The sequence below is a fragment of the Gossypium arboreum genome, chromosome 5 (genome assembly GCF_025698485.1).
Source record: "Gossypium arboreum isolate Shixiya-1 chromosome 5, ASM2569848v2, whole genome shotgun sequence".
NCBI classification, from domain to species: domain Eukaryota; kingdom Viridiplantae; phylum Streptophyta; class Magnoliopsida; order Malvales; family Malvaceae; genus Gossypium; species Gossypium arboreum.
Genome location: NC_069074.1, coordinates 3,957,771 through 3,974,319, shown reverse-complemented (window position 1 = coordinate 3,974,319; position 16,549 = coordinate 3,957,771). Strand labels below are relative to the sequence as shown.

The window sequence follows — 16,549 nt, the reverse complement described above, 5'->3', positions numbered from 1 at the left end:
TACAAATACAATGTTCTCTCTCATCATCAATCATGCGGGAATAAAATATTTCCTATTTTAGCAGGTTTTTTAAGACTGAAAAAGCCAACCTCAGAACGACGTCGTATTAATGAGTTTCAAGTTACAACGTCGTCGTTTTCGACCTTGTTCATCCCTTTCCCTTTGTACATCTCTGTCCTTCCTTCCTTGCCTTTAAGATGACACCCAAGTCGTAAAAGGGCTCTAAGCCTCGTCCGCGTTTTCCTCATTTCCCTTTACTCGTTGACCGAAATTTCTCGACTCACCGTGTTCACAACCTCTAGATCTGTTACTTCCAAGGCCCGATTTCATAATTTCAAGGTTAGATCTCATTTCCTTCCTCGCTTTCTTTTTGGGTTCTAGGGTTTGTTACCGACACCCATGGGTTAAAGTTCAAAATCTGTTTCTTTTTTCCTTGTTTTCAGATCTGCTTCCAGCATCTAAACGCGACCGTTTCCGGAACTCAACTCGGAGATTCAATTTTTAAGGGTTTCGAATTTGGATGTGCTTGTCTTTTATTTGGTCTACTGGAAATGTCGATTTTGCCCAAAGGTGATTCAGTTCATATTCGAGAAGTTTGGAACGATAATCTAGAAGAAGAGTTTGCTTTGATCCGTGAAATTGTTGATACCTATAATTACGTAGCTATGGATACTGAGTTCCCGGGTGTAGTTCTACGTCCTGTTGGTTCTTTCAAGAATATCAGTGATTATAACTACCAAACTTTGAAAGATAACGTGGATATGTTGAAGTTGATCCAATTAGGGCTCACTTTCTCGGATGAGAATGGCAACCTTCCCTCTTGTGGAACTGACAGCTCTTGCATTTGGCAATTCAATTTCTGCGAGTTCAACATAAGCGAAGATATCTTTGCTAGTGATTCTATTGAGTTGTTGCGCCAGTGCGGGATTGATTTTAAGAAGAACAATGAGAAGGGTATTGACGTGAAGCGGTTCGGCGAGCTTCTGATGTCTTCCGGGATTGTGCTGAATGATGGTGTGCATTGGGTAACTTTTCATAGTGGATATGACTTTGGGTATTTGCTAAAGCTATTGACTTGCAGGAGTTTGCCCGATAATCAAGCGCGATTCTTTGATTTGATCAATATGTATTTTCCCATGTTGTACGATATCAAGCATATGATGAAGTTTTGCAATAGCCTGCATGGTGGTTTGAACAAGCTTGCTGAGTTGTTGGAAGTGGAAAGAGTTGGTGTGTGTCATCAAGCTGGCTCGGATAGTTTGCTCACATCGTGCACGTTTAGGAAGTTGAGAGATAACTTTTTCAATGGCTCCACTGAGAAGTATGCAGGTGTACTGTATGGCCTAGGGGTCGAAAGTGGACAGACTACTAATTAGAAAGAAAAAATAATAATTGGGAAAAGGTTGATGAATGTAGACTACTTGAGTGTGAGACTTTATAATTTTCATTGTATACATTGGCAAAAATGATTGTTAATTTAGTTGTGAGCTTATCTCCTTTGCTTGCATTGTAACTGAAACCTTAACTGGTTTTCTATTCTAGTTCTAGTTGAAAGTCATGTATAAATTATGCAGTTAGTGTTTCAATAATAATTTGAACCATTGGCATCTCACTTCAGATATCCTCTTCATCTATTTCCTCGTTTGTGTTAATTTGTGCTTAGTCTTTGGAAAAGAGAAATTCTGTTTTGGGGATCCTTTCGAAAAACTATATTATCTGTTTTAGTGTGGGCATAACAAACCTGTTTGTCATCTCTCTATAGCTATGAGTGACGGGGTTCTTTGAGCAATCTTGAAAAGGATTTCAACTCTTGATTTTTAAGAACTAGAATACGTAAAAGTTGCATACTCCTATGCTATCGTATTGTTGTGGCATTAACTCCCTGTTTCTATGTTAAATCTATGAAAAACAAGCATATTGTCCAATGCTTTGTCTGGTTGTTAGCTGTTGTATGAACATTCAAATTAGATGCTGCTTGCAAATGGTTCCCTACTTAACTATTTGCTCTCATCCTTGATTTTGGTCTTAGGATGAGAACAAGAGAAGGGAGACAAGGTTGCAGATATGTCAAATGAAATGTCTATAGGGATCCCTTCTACTAGATATAATCGGTAAGCTGCAGTTCCTTCCAGCATAAACTTTTAGGGTGATTATTTCTTGTTCATTATTTATCACACGTCATTCTCATATACAAGACGAATTAAATCCATCACAGGGAGAAAGCAAATTTTCCTCCTTTTAACCATAGGTTGTTTCCTTGAAAAGACAACTGGATAATGATCTATAGACTGGATATAGTTCATAATCGAATTTACGTGCTTTATTTGTGTTGGTTAAAGAGTAGTGGTGAATGGTTGTGTGGTCACTTCTCTTTCCCTATTTTGCTTTTGCTGATGAGGGATGACTAAAATTATCATTATGCAGCATCAGAAGAAAATTTTGCAGCGATGATGCAGATCGATTATAATTGTCTCAGCATTACAATAAGGTAACATCATTCTCTTTGAAGGGTCTTGGACATATAAGATCAAGTGGAAATGGAGAATTATAGCAAGAGAGATCAGGAGTCGGGTATTTAATTAACAGAATTCTTGGTTTTCCCATGTACTTACGGAAGTAAGTTTGTGGGGACACATCTTGGATTCATCCACCCGCAGAGCCCTGTCCTCGTATTTCAGAGCAGCCTCTACTCTCCACAGACGGAATCACAGACGAAATTAAGATGGAGGACTCACCAATCTGAGCCGCAAAAAGCTGCTACTGTATAAGAAATTGACATGGATTTAACAGGGTCGGATCCTCCTTTAAGATGGCATCTAAATCGTGGATTAAGATTCGGGCCTGGATACAAAAAGAACAGAGAAGTAAATCGCCATGTAATCCACAGATTGCGGCAAAGCACAGTGAAATCGGAAGTAACTGTTGATGGCGTAATATTCAAAGGATTTTTTTGCAGGCATTAATCAGTTCTAAATCAAATCTAAATGTTCATTTTTTTTTGGGGGGGGGGATAAAAATAAAAATTTAAAACGAATCAGACAATTGAAATACGAACAACACACAACTGAAGCATCCTCGTTTGGTCATCTGTCACTTAATTAATCTGTTAGGATTACAATACAAGATTCATATAATAAAACACAATCAAACACAATCCCAGGTTTTCTGGTATGTACTTTTTTAATTTTTGCCTCTAAAGATTGAAAAATCTAACTTCAATCAATCTAAATCCTATAATTGAGAAGATCGCATGTTGGCCACTTCTGCATATCTTCGAAGAAGAAAGCAAATTAACTTTACTAAAAAGGGTAAACTACATATTTGATCATTCAACTTTGATAAGTTTTCATTTTCAGTACGAACATAAAAATTTTGTAAATTAGGTATTACAGTTAACAGCTGTTTTCATTTTAGCTACTTAACTTTATTAAGTTTTCATTTTGGTCACCCTGTTAGTTCAATGTTATTGTACTTTCATTTTAGTCGCCCAAATTTAATAAATTTTTTATTTTGGTCATCATTTATTTTTTAAAGATATTATATATATATATATATATATATATATATATTGCAAAGAAATCCGAAGGGTAATGCGGAATTTGTAAAATCCTAAAAATGAAATTTAGTGACAAGTTTAACCTAATAAAAATTAGGTGCCAAGGAAACAAAAGTGAGGTTTCTGTTGCTTAAAGCAGTGCTAATAAGTTAATACTATTTGCCCTTTTACATGTTTGAACTTTCAACAAATCTTTAGTTCATCAATTAAACTTTGAAGCAAACCAATGAACATAAAATATATAGTATGCGGCCTAAAGTTTAGTACAAATGATACATTAATTAATATATATATAAGAGTAGAAGAGTGTACATGTATCTGTTTTAGTTCAAAGAAGTCTTAATTATTAACTTAAATTGAAAGTCCATCATAACCAATACAGTAGAAAGCACGATGTTTCACTCGTATTCTAGTTTCAGTAAAGCACTGGTCATTTGTAGACAACATATCTATTTAAGCTGGAAGCAAGAAATATTTAATTCCATTTTAAGACTGAATCCACAGTGACAGAGATTATAGCGGAAAGAAATCATGAAAAGGGTGGATGGGGGGAGAAAATAAAGAAAGCTGGAAATGAGGCAAAGTGCTGGGAAAGTGGAGACAAACAGACACAAGTCAGGGGTTCATATATACGCATGCTTCATTTGATATATATTTGCTATTCTTATTTCTTACAACAGCAACACCCCCACACCTCTCATGACATGCCAACCTGTTTTTCCATCTACTACCTTTCTTTCTCTCCAATCAACTGCTCTACTTTTCTTTTTAACTTTGATTTTACTGGTATATATATTATTGTCCAAGTGTGTATAGAATCTCGTTATTATTTAACTATGCTACCGAACAAAAGCTCATTGAAATGTAGGGATTTCGTGCTGCCTTTTGCTTTCCACGCTCTTCTTCATGCGTAAAATGGTTAATCGGTTATTTGATCTCAATCATTCACTTATGATTACACATTAATGGTGATAACAGTTAACAATTCCAAAACACAACATACATATATGTATTAACTTACCTGTTCTTTTCTTCGTCTTTTTAAATACTTGTGTTTAATGAAAATGATAACCCAAGAAACCCTAATTTACTCATTACATTCTAGCTAGTATCAAAGGGTTCATCTTATAGACATTCAGGGCCCATCATTTGATGTTTTTACAAGAGTTCGGAGTGTATATATATATAATAGGTATAATAGGTCAGCATCAATCCCTTGGGAGTGCGAGCCAGATAATACAGTCGGCGTTTATATGTACAAAAGAACAAACACAGTACCATGCAAAGCATTAGTTTAATATAAGGCAAGCACTACAAACCATTCCCCATCTCATAAAAACAACATAAAATAAATCCATAAAGAGATATAGGTTGGCTCCTAGGAATCTAAGCTCTTCTCTTTATAAATGTACATTGTCATTCTCTTCTGTTTCTCACAACAACAAAAGAAACATCCATGGCCACCCAACATGATGAGAATTATCCAACTGTTCGGGTTACTAAGACAGTTTCCGTACTCCCAAAATCCTTGAATCCAACACAAACGATCCATCTGTCTAATTTGGACAGGCAGTGTCCACTGCTAATGTACGTGGTTTTCTTTTACAAATCTTCTGCTGCATACCAGAATCTGTCTCTGGATTCAATTTTTAGTTGCTTAAAATCTGGGTTGGAAGAGACTCTTTCGATTTGGTATCCAGCTGCAGGTAGGTTGAGCTTGAACCCGAGTGATGGTAAACTTAACCTTTGGTGCAGCAATGATGGTGCAGTTCTAGTGGAGGCAGTTACCAGTGCTAAGATCAATGAACTTGGAGATCTTTCTCAATACAATGAATTCTTCGAGCATCTGGCTTACAAGCCTGATTTTCATGGCAACTTCTCGGAGATGCCATTAGTTGTTGCTCAGGTGAGTTTATATATACATATACATGTTTCGACCCATTTTTTAACTGATAACAAAAATCTTGAGATGAAATTCCCTGATGTCCTGCCTCGACGGATTTTAATTATTTCCTCCCCCCATTGATAAGTTAGGTTCCATTCATCAAGCTATAGCATTATATTGAAGGACTTAGCAGACTGGACAACTTGTTAAATGATGTAGGTTACCAGGTTCGGGTGTGGAGGCTATTCAATCGGTATTGGTTCGAGCCACTCTTTGTTTGATGGACCAGCCACCTATGATTTTCTCCATGCATGGGCTTCTAATTCTGCTATTTTGAAACAAAAGAAAGGCACCAAGCTTTACAAACCCGTGCATGAGAGGGGGGCATTGTTACTGGAAAATCCGGGGATTACAAAGTTGCCTGAAAGTGGGAGCTCGGCCACAAGGGCTGTAGCCATAGATCACCTATACCAGTTGATAAAACAGGCTATGAGTGGTCAAACTTGTGGTCCAGATACGATGTTTGGATCCGGAAAACTCCCTGATGTGGGGAACTCTAATCTTGTTCTCAAGACATTCCACCTCAGTGGTGCAATGATAGAAAGCTTAAAAAGCAAGGTCTTTGGTGACAGGAGTGGCAGCTTTTCATGTTCATCCTTTGAGCTGCTTGCTGCTCACGTATGGAAGGTAAATTAATTTCTTAACTACCTATTTCAGTTTTCAGAGGATAGGTCTTTCCTAGTTTTTTATGCTATATAAATCATCATAATATTAAGTGTAAAATTTTCAATCCTCCATGAGGCTATAGAGACAAAACTAGAATGGGCGCACCCACAGGAAGAATTTTATGTTTTGATAACAAAAACTAAATCATGTAGGCACAATAATTTGATGGTTCAATTTTATGCAGATGATCATATGCTATTTACACAGGTAATGTGCACTTATACAATAATGAACTAGTGTTTTTTGGTTTTTGGGACTCCAGGCAAGAACCAAGGCATTAGGAGTGATGAAAGGATCAATGGTATGCTTGCAATTTGCTGTGGACATAAGGAAGAAGACGGTGCCCCCACTGCCAGAAGGCTTCAGTGGCAACGCTTATGTATTAGCCTCTGCTGCCTTAACAGCTGAAGAACTGGAGGCAGGAAGCCATGAAGATATCGTAGACAAGATAAAAGAAGCCAAGCGTTCGATTAGCAACGACTATGTGATTGCATATAACCAGGCGTTAGATGGGCCTCAGGGCACTCTCCCTCCACTGAATCAGCTCACCCTTGTCTCTGATTGGACTAGGATGCCATTCCACAAGATTGATTTTTTTCACGGAGAAGCAGCCTATGTATCTCCATTGCTTTCTCCAATTCCACAAGTTGCTTATTTTATGCAGAATCCCATCGATTCCAGAGGCGTCGATATGAGGATTGGGTTACTTCCTCAATCCCTCAATGCTTTCTCTCATTACTTCCTCACCAATATGCAATAATTTCCTACTTTTATCCCACAATAATTTTATACCATCTTTCTTTGTTTAAAAGGGGAAGTGCATAACGGGTGATAACTTACTTACTTCACTATGTCCTGAGAATGATATTTCGAATGCTATTGTTGTTTCTAAGAAATAAAGTTCACTCATTTCTTCAACTAGCAAATTTGGTCCTAATTGAAGAATCCGATTTTAATCTTTAATTATGAGCATTGCAAGTACAAGCAAACCTTATAAATCTTCCATAATATGCATATTTGGGGAATAAGCAATTAATATTTATTCATTGAACAACATTGGACAGGCCTTTGCTGCAGAAGTTGGAACTTGTCTGAGCTAGGAAAACTGGGCTAACACTACACAAAAAAAAAACTGCAAAAAGTTGCAAGGAATAATGAAGAAAAGAAAAACGACAAGGCTGATAAAAGGAGGAAATAAGATAACAGATAGATTAGTCATCAGTTACATGAAGCAAAACTATCAAAGAGAAAGGCATGCAATGCAGATACTTCTTTCGCTGTTAGTGCGTCTACATTCTAATCTCAAATGCACGTTCTGAGAGAATAATCATTGTATCCAAAATCACCATCTGTTGGTTTCCCTTTATCATGGTCCTGCATCAGAGACAAAGATAATACCCCAATTTTATACTTAAATGGTCAAAATCGTATATGCATCTTTGACGCAGATATTGTTATTGATGACCAATATTCAACAGAAAATAACAAGAGATTTACTTAAAACTGCTAACAGATGAAGACCAAGAACTTTCTTTCTAAATTTAAAAAATGAGAGAATTTATCAGGAAACCATGTAATAAAATGATAGGTGGAATAAATGAAACTGTTAAAACCATGACAGACATTTGGAGTAACTATAAAGCTAATAGTATAGACGTTAATAAACATCCAGATATTACAGGAAGGATTGATGATGAGTTTAAGGAAAAGATCAACTCTCGATTTAAGAAACATTTCATTAGAAGAGATCTTTTCTACTTATTCACCAATGTATAATGTTAGTGTAAAATGAATGTCCATTGATACAAGAATGCTAGTAAGTCCTAATACCATCTCAGTAAAATTGGAGAGGTTCATAGCCTTGAGTATCTTTATACAGGCTAATTTGATGGCCAAAACTATGAAAATATAATTCAAGCTTCAGCTAAAGAAGAAAGTACCACAGGAAATAGATGTGATTATGCTTACCTGTCTCGTAATTGCACTAGCCAGATCTTCCAATGAGCCAAGATTACCAGGAATATAACTTCCCTGTCGCCTAGGTTGGACTATAAGATACCCTTCCTTTTCAATGACCGATGGTTCCATTGCAAAGTTTTCATCTTCATTATCAGGAATGTAACTTCCCTGTCGACTAGGTTGGACCATAAGATACCCTTCCTTTTCAATAACTGATGGTTCCATAGCTAAGTTTTCACCTTCACTACACTTGATGGATAAGGGATCAACAAAATCAAAACCCACGTTTCTGTTGAAAATTGGGTTATTCTGATCCAAGCATTGGCCCAACCAAGCCATATCACCATTAACAGCCCGTAAAGAGTTTATTGAACAACTTGGAACATTTGATTGGTAAGGGGCATCTTTCTTTGGGGCATTCCAGTCTTGAGGAGCACTACTGATTATTTTCCCCGCATTACAGCTGATTGGGGATACTTGGTCTTGTATATCTGCTTTTGAACCATGTAATTGATTGGAAGCAGGAGCTATGGAAGTAAAGTCGGACAAGGTGCTCCTGTTGGGGAAGCCAGAAACACTGTCTCTCAAATTACGAGCATGCAAAGTAGGCAGCTGCGAGCTTCCCTCTAACAACAAGGAGTTGCTAGTAACACCAAGAAGAGGACTACTGGAGCAGCCTGCATCTATTAAACTGCCAGAAATGGAGGAAACGGGCAAAACAGTTGTATTATCAACAGATGGAAACTGTCCAACATGGCTAGCTGCCCTGTTATTTTGCAGTTGATCAAATTCTAATGACATTGGCATCCCTTGTAGAATGTTAGCATTATGGTTACCAGGAATTACAAAAGATTGCAACTTGCTCTGATTGGTACTGGTATTTCCCAAGTTTTGAACCGGACTTAATTGAACCAATCCTGAAGAAGGAAGTCCACTGATACCTACCCCAGCAGGTGTGTTCAATCTTCTGAGCACACCACTATGTTGGAAAGATCTAAAGGCTGCATTGTGAATCTGATCAGGTCCAGCCAATGTATGGAAATTCCCAAGTCCATTCATAGTTCCCATCCGCAAATGGGTAGAATCTACACTGCCTAAGGCTGCCGCCATATTGGCTTGCTGGTTTGCCACACAGCTGATTCTTTTCAGGTAAAGCCTAAATTTCTGCAACCACAAAAAAGGAACTAGTTAGGTTCCTGGTATATGTTTTGGATCACAGTAACTAAGTCAGTTAAGTTAAGAAATAGTGCCTGGAGATGACTGGCAACATTTTCTCTGGTAAGATTTTCAACATCCATCAATTCTAGGATCTTTTTAGGTACAGCCTCTGCATTACAATCACATAAGAAGTTAACTAAAAGCTCCATGCATAAGTAAATTCCCGTGAGATGAAACAATAAACCAGAGGACCTAGAACTGAATCTTCCCCAAAAGGAATCTTTAACCCAAGCATTGGCATTGATTAGTGAAACATGAATAATAAATGTTAGGAGTAGAATGTGAGAATTCAGGGATTCAAGCAGATGAAGAATATCATCTCAAATCATCATAATAATAATAATGGTTGCTAGAAATTTAAAATGATGGATCAACATGGGAGTCAACAAACAACAATAGTAATAGTTAAGAACATACTCTCAATGCCCAGTTGATTAACTGCTGCAACAAATTTGCGATGCAACTCCACTGACCACACAACACGAGGTTTCTTTTGGGTTGACAAATCCTCATTATCATGTCCATTCTCATCACGCTCCTCATCTTCATCTTCATTCTGATCCTTCCTCTTCTTGTTGAACTTCCCATTCTGATCAACATTTCCTAACCCTGCAGCCTCACTGCTGTCAATATAAGGCTTGTCTTGGCTGCCAGAACCATTCCGGTCTTTCCTATCAAATTTCTTTCTCCTGATTACATGTTGCCATATATTTTGTAGCTCCTCAATTCGAACAGGTTTCAACAAATAATCACAAGCCCCATGAGTAATCCCTTTCATCACAAGCTTGGTATCACCATTTGCAGACAACACTGATGGCATTTTATCATACCATTAGATCCAATTTTAATTAGCAACTTCATGAATTGTTCAGCACTATAATGGACTTTTAATTAGCTAAGGTTAAAAAAAAAAAAAAGGTAATTGATCATATGTTATGCAAAACCTTCAAATTTTGGAATTATGAATAAGCATTTAGTTTCAAATAGTAAACACTTGATAAAAAATGCATAAAGAATGTAAAAGAAGCCCAAAGAGTATAATTACTAGCTTACTTATGACAGGCAGGTCCATCTCAAGTCCCACAAGCTCAAGCAACTTAAAACCATCCATGTCGGGCATATGGACATCGCTGATAACCAAATCAAACTTGTTCTTGTTTTCTCTCAACATCTTCAATGCTGTAATAGCCTGACTTGTGGTGGTAACTGCAAATTACAGAATTTTCACACTAACACTTTCAAAGATTTAAAACCCATACATACAGTCAACTGAATCAATAAATGAAAAATAGCAAAATAAAAAGATTGAATTAGGATTCGTGGAAACAGAATCCAAAATTGTATCCAAATGTACGAGTTATGGGAGATTAAATAACACGAAGTCACCAAATCAAGAATAGAACCTCATTTAAAAATTAAAAAAAAAAAAAAAACCATAGTCTAATGGCTATCTACAAAATCGAAGAGAACCGGAAAAATGATATCTTTGTTTAGATTTTTACAATGAATTAAGTCACAAAGGTTTCACTTTAACGGAAACCAAGCCAACAAACAGAATAACTGTAAATACTCAACAGAAAAAAAAATCACAAAACCAATAACCCCAACAAAAGTGAGGTTTATGTCAAATGAACTAAAAACGAACCATTATACTTGCACTTAGTAAGCAAGGTTTCGAGCAGTAAAAGGCAAGTTGGATCATCATCTACCGCCAAAACACGCATACCAACTGGAAACGAATCATTTTCGTCACTGATTACTCGCTCTACTCTCATTTTCTACTGCTTGTATTTCTTTCTATTTGACAAAATTAACACAATGTTTCGAGGTTTTCGAACAAAACCCAGAAACTAACAGCCACGGAAATTCGAGACACAGAGAAAGTGAGGGAACAAGTTTGGATTGTCATTAACAGGTTAATTTAGAAGGAGAGATAAGGATAGGGAGTGATTAGTAAGCTCAGGATGTGGAAAATGCCTTTAATACTAGAAAAAGAAATGGCAAACTCTGTTCTTTCTAAATATGTGAAAGTGAGAGTAAAGAATATAATATGGAAACTAAATTAAATATGGTAATTAACTGTGAAAGCTGAATTTTCTCTGAAATTAATTCAATTACCATGAATTATTTTTTGAAATTTTCTTGATTTTGTTTTAATTTCATATCCTCTTTCTAATTTTTAATTAGAATAAGAATATTATTATTAATTTTTTTATAAAGAAACCCTCCACGTTCATTTAAAATTTGTGTTTAGTACATGAAAATCTATTCAACCCAACTTCTCCTTTACAAAAAAACAATGGCCAAATTCTGCTATTAAACCTTGCATTTTATGTAAATTGCGGATTTAGTGTATGTACTTCAATTTGATCAATTTTAAGCCCTGTACTTTTCGAATATTAAAATTTTAGTCTTGACTCAATGGTAACAATAAAATACATTTGGTTAAATTATGTCATTAGTCTTGTATTATGGGTAAAGTTATAGATCTAGTCTTGCATTACACATGTGATAATATATTTGGTATATCAAATTTTAAAAACAATTGAACTTAACTTAATGAATTTAATAGTTATTATTTAGTTAGGAATAAAATTTTCAAATTCTAAAAATAAAAAACTGAAAATGATCAAATAAAAATACATATACTAAACCTACAAATAAATTACAGAATCTACTACCAAAATTTAATAATAATAATAATAAACCCACGACTCCACAATTGCAAATAAGAGTAATTGTAAATAATAAGTGATTATAAAATTTAACATTTAGTTCTCATATATATATATATATATATATATATATATATATGTCATTAATAAGTCATTAAATAATGAATTTTGCTTTCCTATGTTGTTTACTTATTCTAAATCTACTATCAGTAAATATAAGAGAAAAATTCCTAAAAGAACATTAGAATACAAGAAATAATGAATATTTATGGTTTATATTTATGTGAAAAGGGATAAAAATACAGATGATTTTGGAAGTAAACTTTGTTGTAGTGTCTTTGAAAAATATTTGTTTGAATGTAGATGAGACTGAAAAGAAGGCTGATATGGTTAAAAAAAAACAAAGCTTTTTGGTAGGGATTAAATCTATAGTAAGTTTTCTTTCGTTGAATTATTTATAATAAGGATTAGGTTTAGAATACGGATTGAGAAACATGATTTAGGGACAAGAGTGAAGTTAGAAATTTTTTGGAGTGAATTAAATTATACATTTTTATGATAGTAAAAATATAATTTTATTATTTTAATAATTTATATTTTTATAATTTTTAAATGATTAAATCAAATTTTTATCATTTTGAAGGATAAATTATAACTTTATTATTACTAATTTAAAATTTATAAATTATAAAGGACTTAAATTAAAATTTTTCTATTTTATGAGAGCCCTTCAATGAGATAAATATATTTAAAGAATAATATAATACAATTTGTTGTATTTTCAAAACAAAAGAACAAGAAAAATTCCAAGTTTAGTGAGTATGTTGGGAAAGGGGAACACAATGGTTTGAGACAGAGACACGCGACGCGAGAGCATGCTTTGCTTTGTGACCAAATAAAGTGATCGTCTCGTGCCTCAGCCATATGTATAAGGCTGTTATATTTTCAACTTTTTCTGATTAATCCTTTAATTTATTAATCTTATTCTAATAATCTATCTTTGCTTACTTTTTTTTTTTTTTTTTTGAGTTTTGTATACGGACTTTCATTTTAATTTTCTAGTTTAGTGGGAGAAAAGTGAATAAATGAGATATGAGATATTAGATATTACATACTATGATGAAAAGCTAGAATTTTTGCATGAATGGCCACTGTGCCATTTTAGTGGAGATCACTACACAAAAAGACAACAAAACATAATCTTCCTTTTCATCCAAATTGAAATGAAATTCATTCACATGGAGGAAATAAAAAAGGATCAAAACTTAATCCAGATTAGAAGATCATAAGAATGCTTCCAAAGACTACCGGACAACGACTGTTCCACTAATCAGTGATTATTATTAGTACAAGTTGAAATAATATAGTAATGATACTGTGGGCAGCGCATACCAGCAAAGCTTTTTAACAAACAATGAACCACCTTTCTGTTTCTGTTTCGGTTAACTGCACTTGCCTCATTTTCCTACCAACCCTCCCCTTTCATTTTCCCCACACAACTGATGGACTGAAACTACATTTTGCTCATTCGGCTTTATTCCTTTTTGCCATATTCATCATTCATCATTTATAAATTTTATTAATGTAGGATTAAAATTGAATTTCTTCTTTAAGTAAAAAGAAATCGAAGTTAGTTTTGGTTTTGTTTTAGTGCATATCTTATGCGGTTATGCTCATTTTAACTACCCAGAATAACATATGTTCATATTTAAGTCAAAACTAGTTTTAATGTAAGTATTGAAACATGTTCTGAAATAGATACTCGGATGCCATGTACGCAACCACCTCTAAAATCAGGAATACCAGCATCCATCCATCCACGTTTTGGAGGATGGTAGACATACCAAGAGATAAATGTAATGAAATTGTTTTATCATTATTTCACAATCTCATGTCAAAATATATTTAAATGGTCCTTCCCACTTTGCATGGTAACGCCAAGCCTCTTTTCTTTTTTCTTTTTTTTTCACCGAAAAAAACATATAAAATATAGTCCATATATAGAGATTAGAGTATAATAAAAATATATATATAGATGATTTATGTTGGGTGCAAAATCTTTGAGATTCCTTGCTCTGTAAGAAGGTCACATGACAAAAGGGTACCATGGAGAAAAACAGCCTACTCATAACTTGATTGATAGAATAAGAATAAATCTGTGTTTCTTCGTGAAGTTACGGGACTTTGATGCCAATAACCTTTCAAGATAGCAACACGACCTAAATGGTCCGGAAAATATATAAATTAATGCATGTAATTCTCACCTTAATCATTATGTATCCAAGCCCTTCAACCTTCCACATTGGACCAAACATCATCGTACCCGGTCTAGAAATCCACAAAGAAGTAACACTGTCTGCATATCCAGGCCCCCAACCCCATTAACATTAGTATACCACTGAACTTATCCCGTTTTCTATGATAATCAAAACATATGAGATTTAGCCCAATCTAAATATGTGGCTATAGCAGCAGCAGGAGCTCGATAAGATGCAGGCAAGCCATAATCAGCCAACTCTGGAGAGCAATGCACGCGATTTTTCATTAGTTTTGGCTTCATTTTTTAGTTCTTTCTCCATCCTTAAAGAAACAAAGCCACACTTTGACTGTTGCAGGGAACTTCCAGTCCAAATTAGAATAGTGGAATTAAGGGAATCCTCACGTGTTTCTTCGGTACTTTGACACTTGGGCTAATGCATCCGGCTCAATAGTAACGCCCCATCCTATGCAAATTATACCTTTGAATGGGTGGGTTATTAGTGTTTATACTCTAATTTAGTGATTTTTAATCATTTTTAAATTTTAGTTCCTATCATTTTAAAATATTATGGGATAAATATATTATTACATATTTAATGTTATGTCAAAAGTTATAATATTCAAAGAAAAGCCATTTTATTTTAATTAAAATTATTATTAGAGTTAAAGCTGAAATTTTAAAATTGAAAAAGTATTAAAAATAAAAATTTAATAGATATTAAATTCACAAATTACACTTAATATAAAACTAATAATAAAATCAAACTTAACAAATTCAAAGAAAATTAAAATATAAAAACTATATCTAGTATAAGTAATAGTTATTTTTTTAACACTTAACCCATGGGGCAGTGTGGAGTTGGGGGTGAGACATGGACTTGGACTTTGGAAAATAGGATATAAGGGGGTCATGATAGAGGCAGAGGGAAAGGTTTAGAAACTTGGACAAACGTGCAAATCATGACAAGAAACAAACAAATATAGATTTAAGTTAGGAGAGAACAAAGGAAATTTGATTTGACCTTTGAATGCACGAAGTTAAAGGGTGCATGAACTCTGGAAATACCGACAACCTATGTTGCTTTCCTGTTGTGTTTGGATTTTGGAGGATTCCGTTTATACATTGCGTACTGTGTTTGAAGTGGTTCAACAAAATTCATTGGAGCAAGTGGTTAACTAGAAGCAGCCAATTGTAGAAAAGTGAAAGAGCCAAAGTATATCAGAAGCCAACAGCAACCTAGTGTTTGAGATTTGAATCTATCAATCACACACTCTAAAAGATAAAAAAGCCAGAACCTAACTCAATTCTTCATGTTTTTCTTTAAATCCATGGAGTTGCTTTCTGGAAAAAGACCAACAACCTAATAAATTGATTGTTTGCTTCCTATTTTGTTGCATTTGTCCTCTTTTATTTGTCTCAGATAAAAAGTGATGGATTTGGGTGGGAGAAGAAGGAGAAGTATGATGTGGTGTTTTAAAAGTAGTTGAAGATCTGTTTAGATATATGATGTGGAAGTGATATTTATTTAGATGTAGATTATAGAAAGGCAGACAAAGAAATCTCAAAAAGAGATACGACTGAATTTATTTATTAGACTATAAAATCATGTGGCTTGTTTTGTGGGGTTTGGTTAAAATAACTCTTGCTTTCTCATAATAATTAAGTAAACTTATGCTTATCTCAAGGGTCAATTAATCAATCCTTTGCTACTTTTTTTTTTCTTTCACGGTTTAACCAATAAGATGGCCCTAGTTTATGCCATGAGGGCTCATCACCTTCACCATTTGTTTGTCGGCCATTTGTCACCGGCCCCGACCCCTAATATATTTTCACGCACTGTGTTCTACTCTCCAATAACTTTATTCACAACCCACGTATATATTTATATTTGATGATGGTTTGAAATTTTAAATGATGATAATATAAAATTCAAACCATGTACATTATGATAAAGGGGTCGCAATCCCCCTTCCCCACCAATGCCCCCAATTAGCATTCAATCAAATCACATTAACGCTCTTTGAGTTTGTGAGTTGTTTTCGATAATAATAGCAACAGAAAGAGTGGGGCAAAACATCCAAGAAATGTGTAAAGATCCACGTTCAAAGTAACTGGCTGGGGACATGGTGCTTCTGTTTGATGGAGTTAAGTACATAGGATAGTGGTGTCGTCTACTGTACATAGATAGATACCCATGATTGGCCATTTTTGACCTGAATTGAAATGTGTGTATATATATATATATATAGCAACAACTATAATAAATACGT

The 16,549-nt window shown here is 34.7% G+C and overlaps 3 protein-coding genes across 3 annotated transcripts; 2 read left to right on the top strand and 1 right to left on the bottom strand.

Annotated features, from left to right (window-relative positions):
• LOC108470571 (probable CCR4-associated factor 1 homolog 7) lies at positions 1 to 1,592 on the top strand. The gene is made up of 2 exons (XM_017771921.2): positions 1 to 339; positions 444 to 1,592. The coding sequence occupies exon 2, from the start codon at positions 552 to 554 to the stop codon at positions 1,374 to 1,376; it is 825 nt and encodes a 274-aa protein (XP_017627410.1). The 5' UTR covers positions 1 to 339; positions 444 to 551; the 3' UTR covers positions 1,377 to 1,592.
• Positions 1,593 to 4,874: 3,282 nt separating this feature from the next.
• Positions 4,875 to 7,138, top strand: LOC108470559 (brassinosteroid-related acyltransferase 1-like). The gene is made up of 3 exons (XM_017771911.2): positions 4,875 to 5,462; positions 5,661 to 6,128; positions 6,430 to 7,138. The coding sequence occupies exons 1-3, from the start codon at positions 5,013 to 5,015 to the stop codon at positions 6,925 to 6,927; spliced, it is 1,416 nt and encodes a 471-aa protein (XP_017627400.1). The 5' UTR covers positions 4,875 to 5,012; the 3' UTR covers positions 6,928 to 7,138.
• A 45-nt stretch (positions 7,139 to 7,183) lies between these two features.
• On the bottom strand, positions 7,184 to 11,434 carry LOC108470558 (two-component response regulator ARR12-like). The gene is made up of 6 exons (XM_017771910.2): positions 10,990 to 11,434; positions 10,398 to 10,550; positions 9,762 to 10,154; positions 9,377 to 9,453; positions 8,136 to 9,290; positions 7,184 to 7,541 (listed from the first exon to the last, which is right to left on the bottom strand). The coding sequence occupies exons 1-6, from the start codon at positions 11,117 to 11,119 to the stop codon at positions 7,470 to 7,472; spliced, it is 1,980 nt and encodes a 659-aa protein (XP_017627399.1). The 5' UTR covers positions 11,120 to 11,434; the 3' UTR covers positions 7,184 to 7,469.
• Between the last annotated feature and the right edge of the window lie 5,115 nt (positions 11,435 to 16,549).

Bases quoted from the DNA above. Each gene is read 5' to 3' on its own strand.
- LOC108470571 (XM_017771921.2), top strand. From the start codon at position 552: ATGTCGATTTTGCCCAAAGGTGATTCAGTTCATATTCGAGAAGTTTGG.
- LOC108470559 (XM_017771911.2), top strand. From the start codon at position 5,013: ATGGCCACCCAACATGATGAGAATTATCCAACTGTTCGGGTTACTAAG. The intron at 5,463-5,660 runs GTGAGTTTATAT...TAAATGATGTAG, and splicing joins TGCCATTAGTTGTTGCTCAG to GTTACCAGGTTCGGGTGTGG. The intron at 6,129-6,429 runs GTAAATTAATTT...TTGGGACTCCAG, and splicing joins TTGCTGCTCACGTATGGAAG to GCAAGAACCAAGGCATTAGG.
- LOC108470558 (XM_017771910.2), bottom strand. From the start codon at position 11,119: ATGAGAGTAGAGCGAGTAATCAGTGACGAAAATGATTCGTTTCCAGTT. The intron at 10,551-10,989 runs GTTCGTTTTTAG...TGTAATTTGCAG, and splicing joins TACTAAGTGCAAGTATAATG to TTACCACCACAAGTCAGGCT. The intron at 7,542-8,135 runs GTAAGCATAATC...TCTCTGATGCAG, and splicing joins CTAGTGCAATTACGAGACAG to GACCATGATAAAGGGAAACC.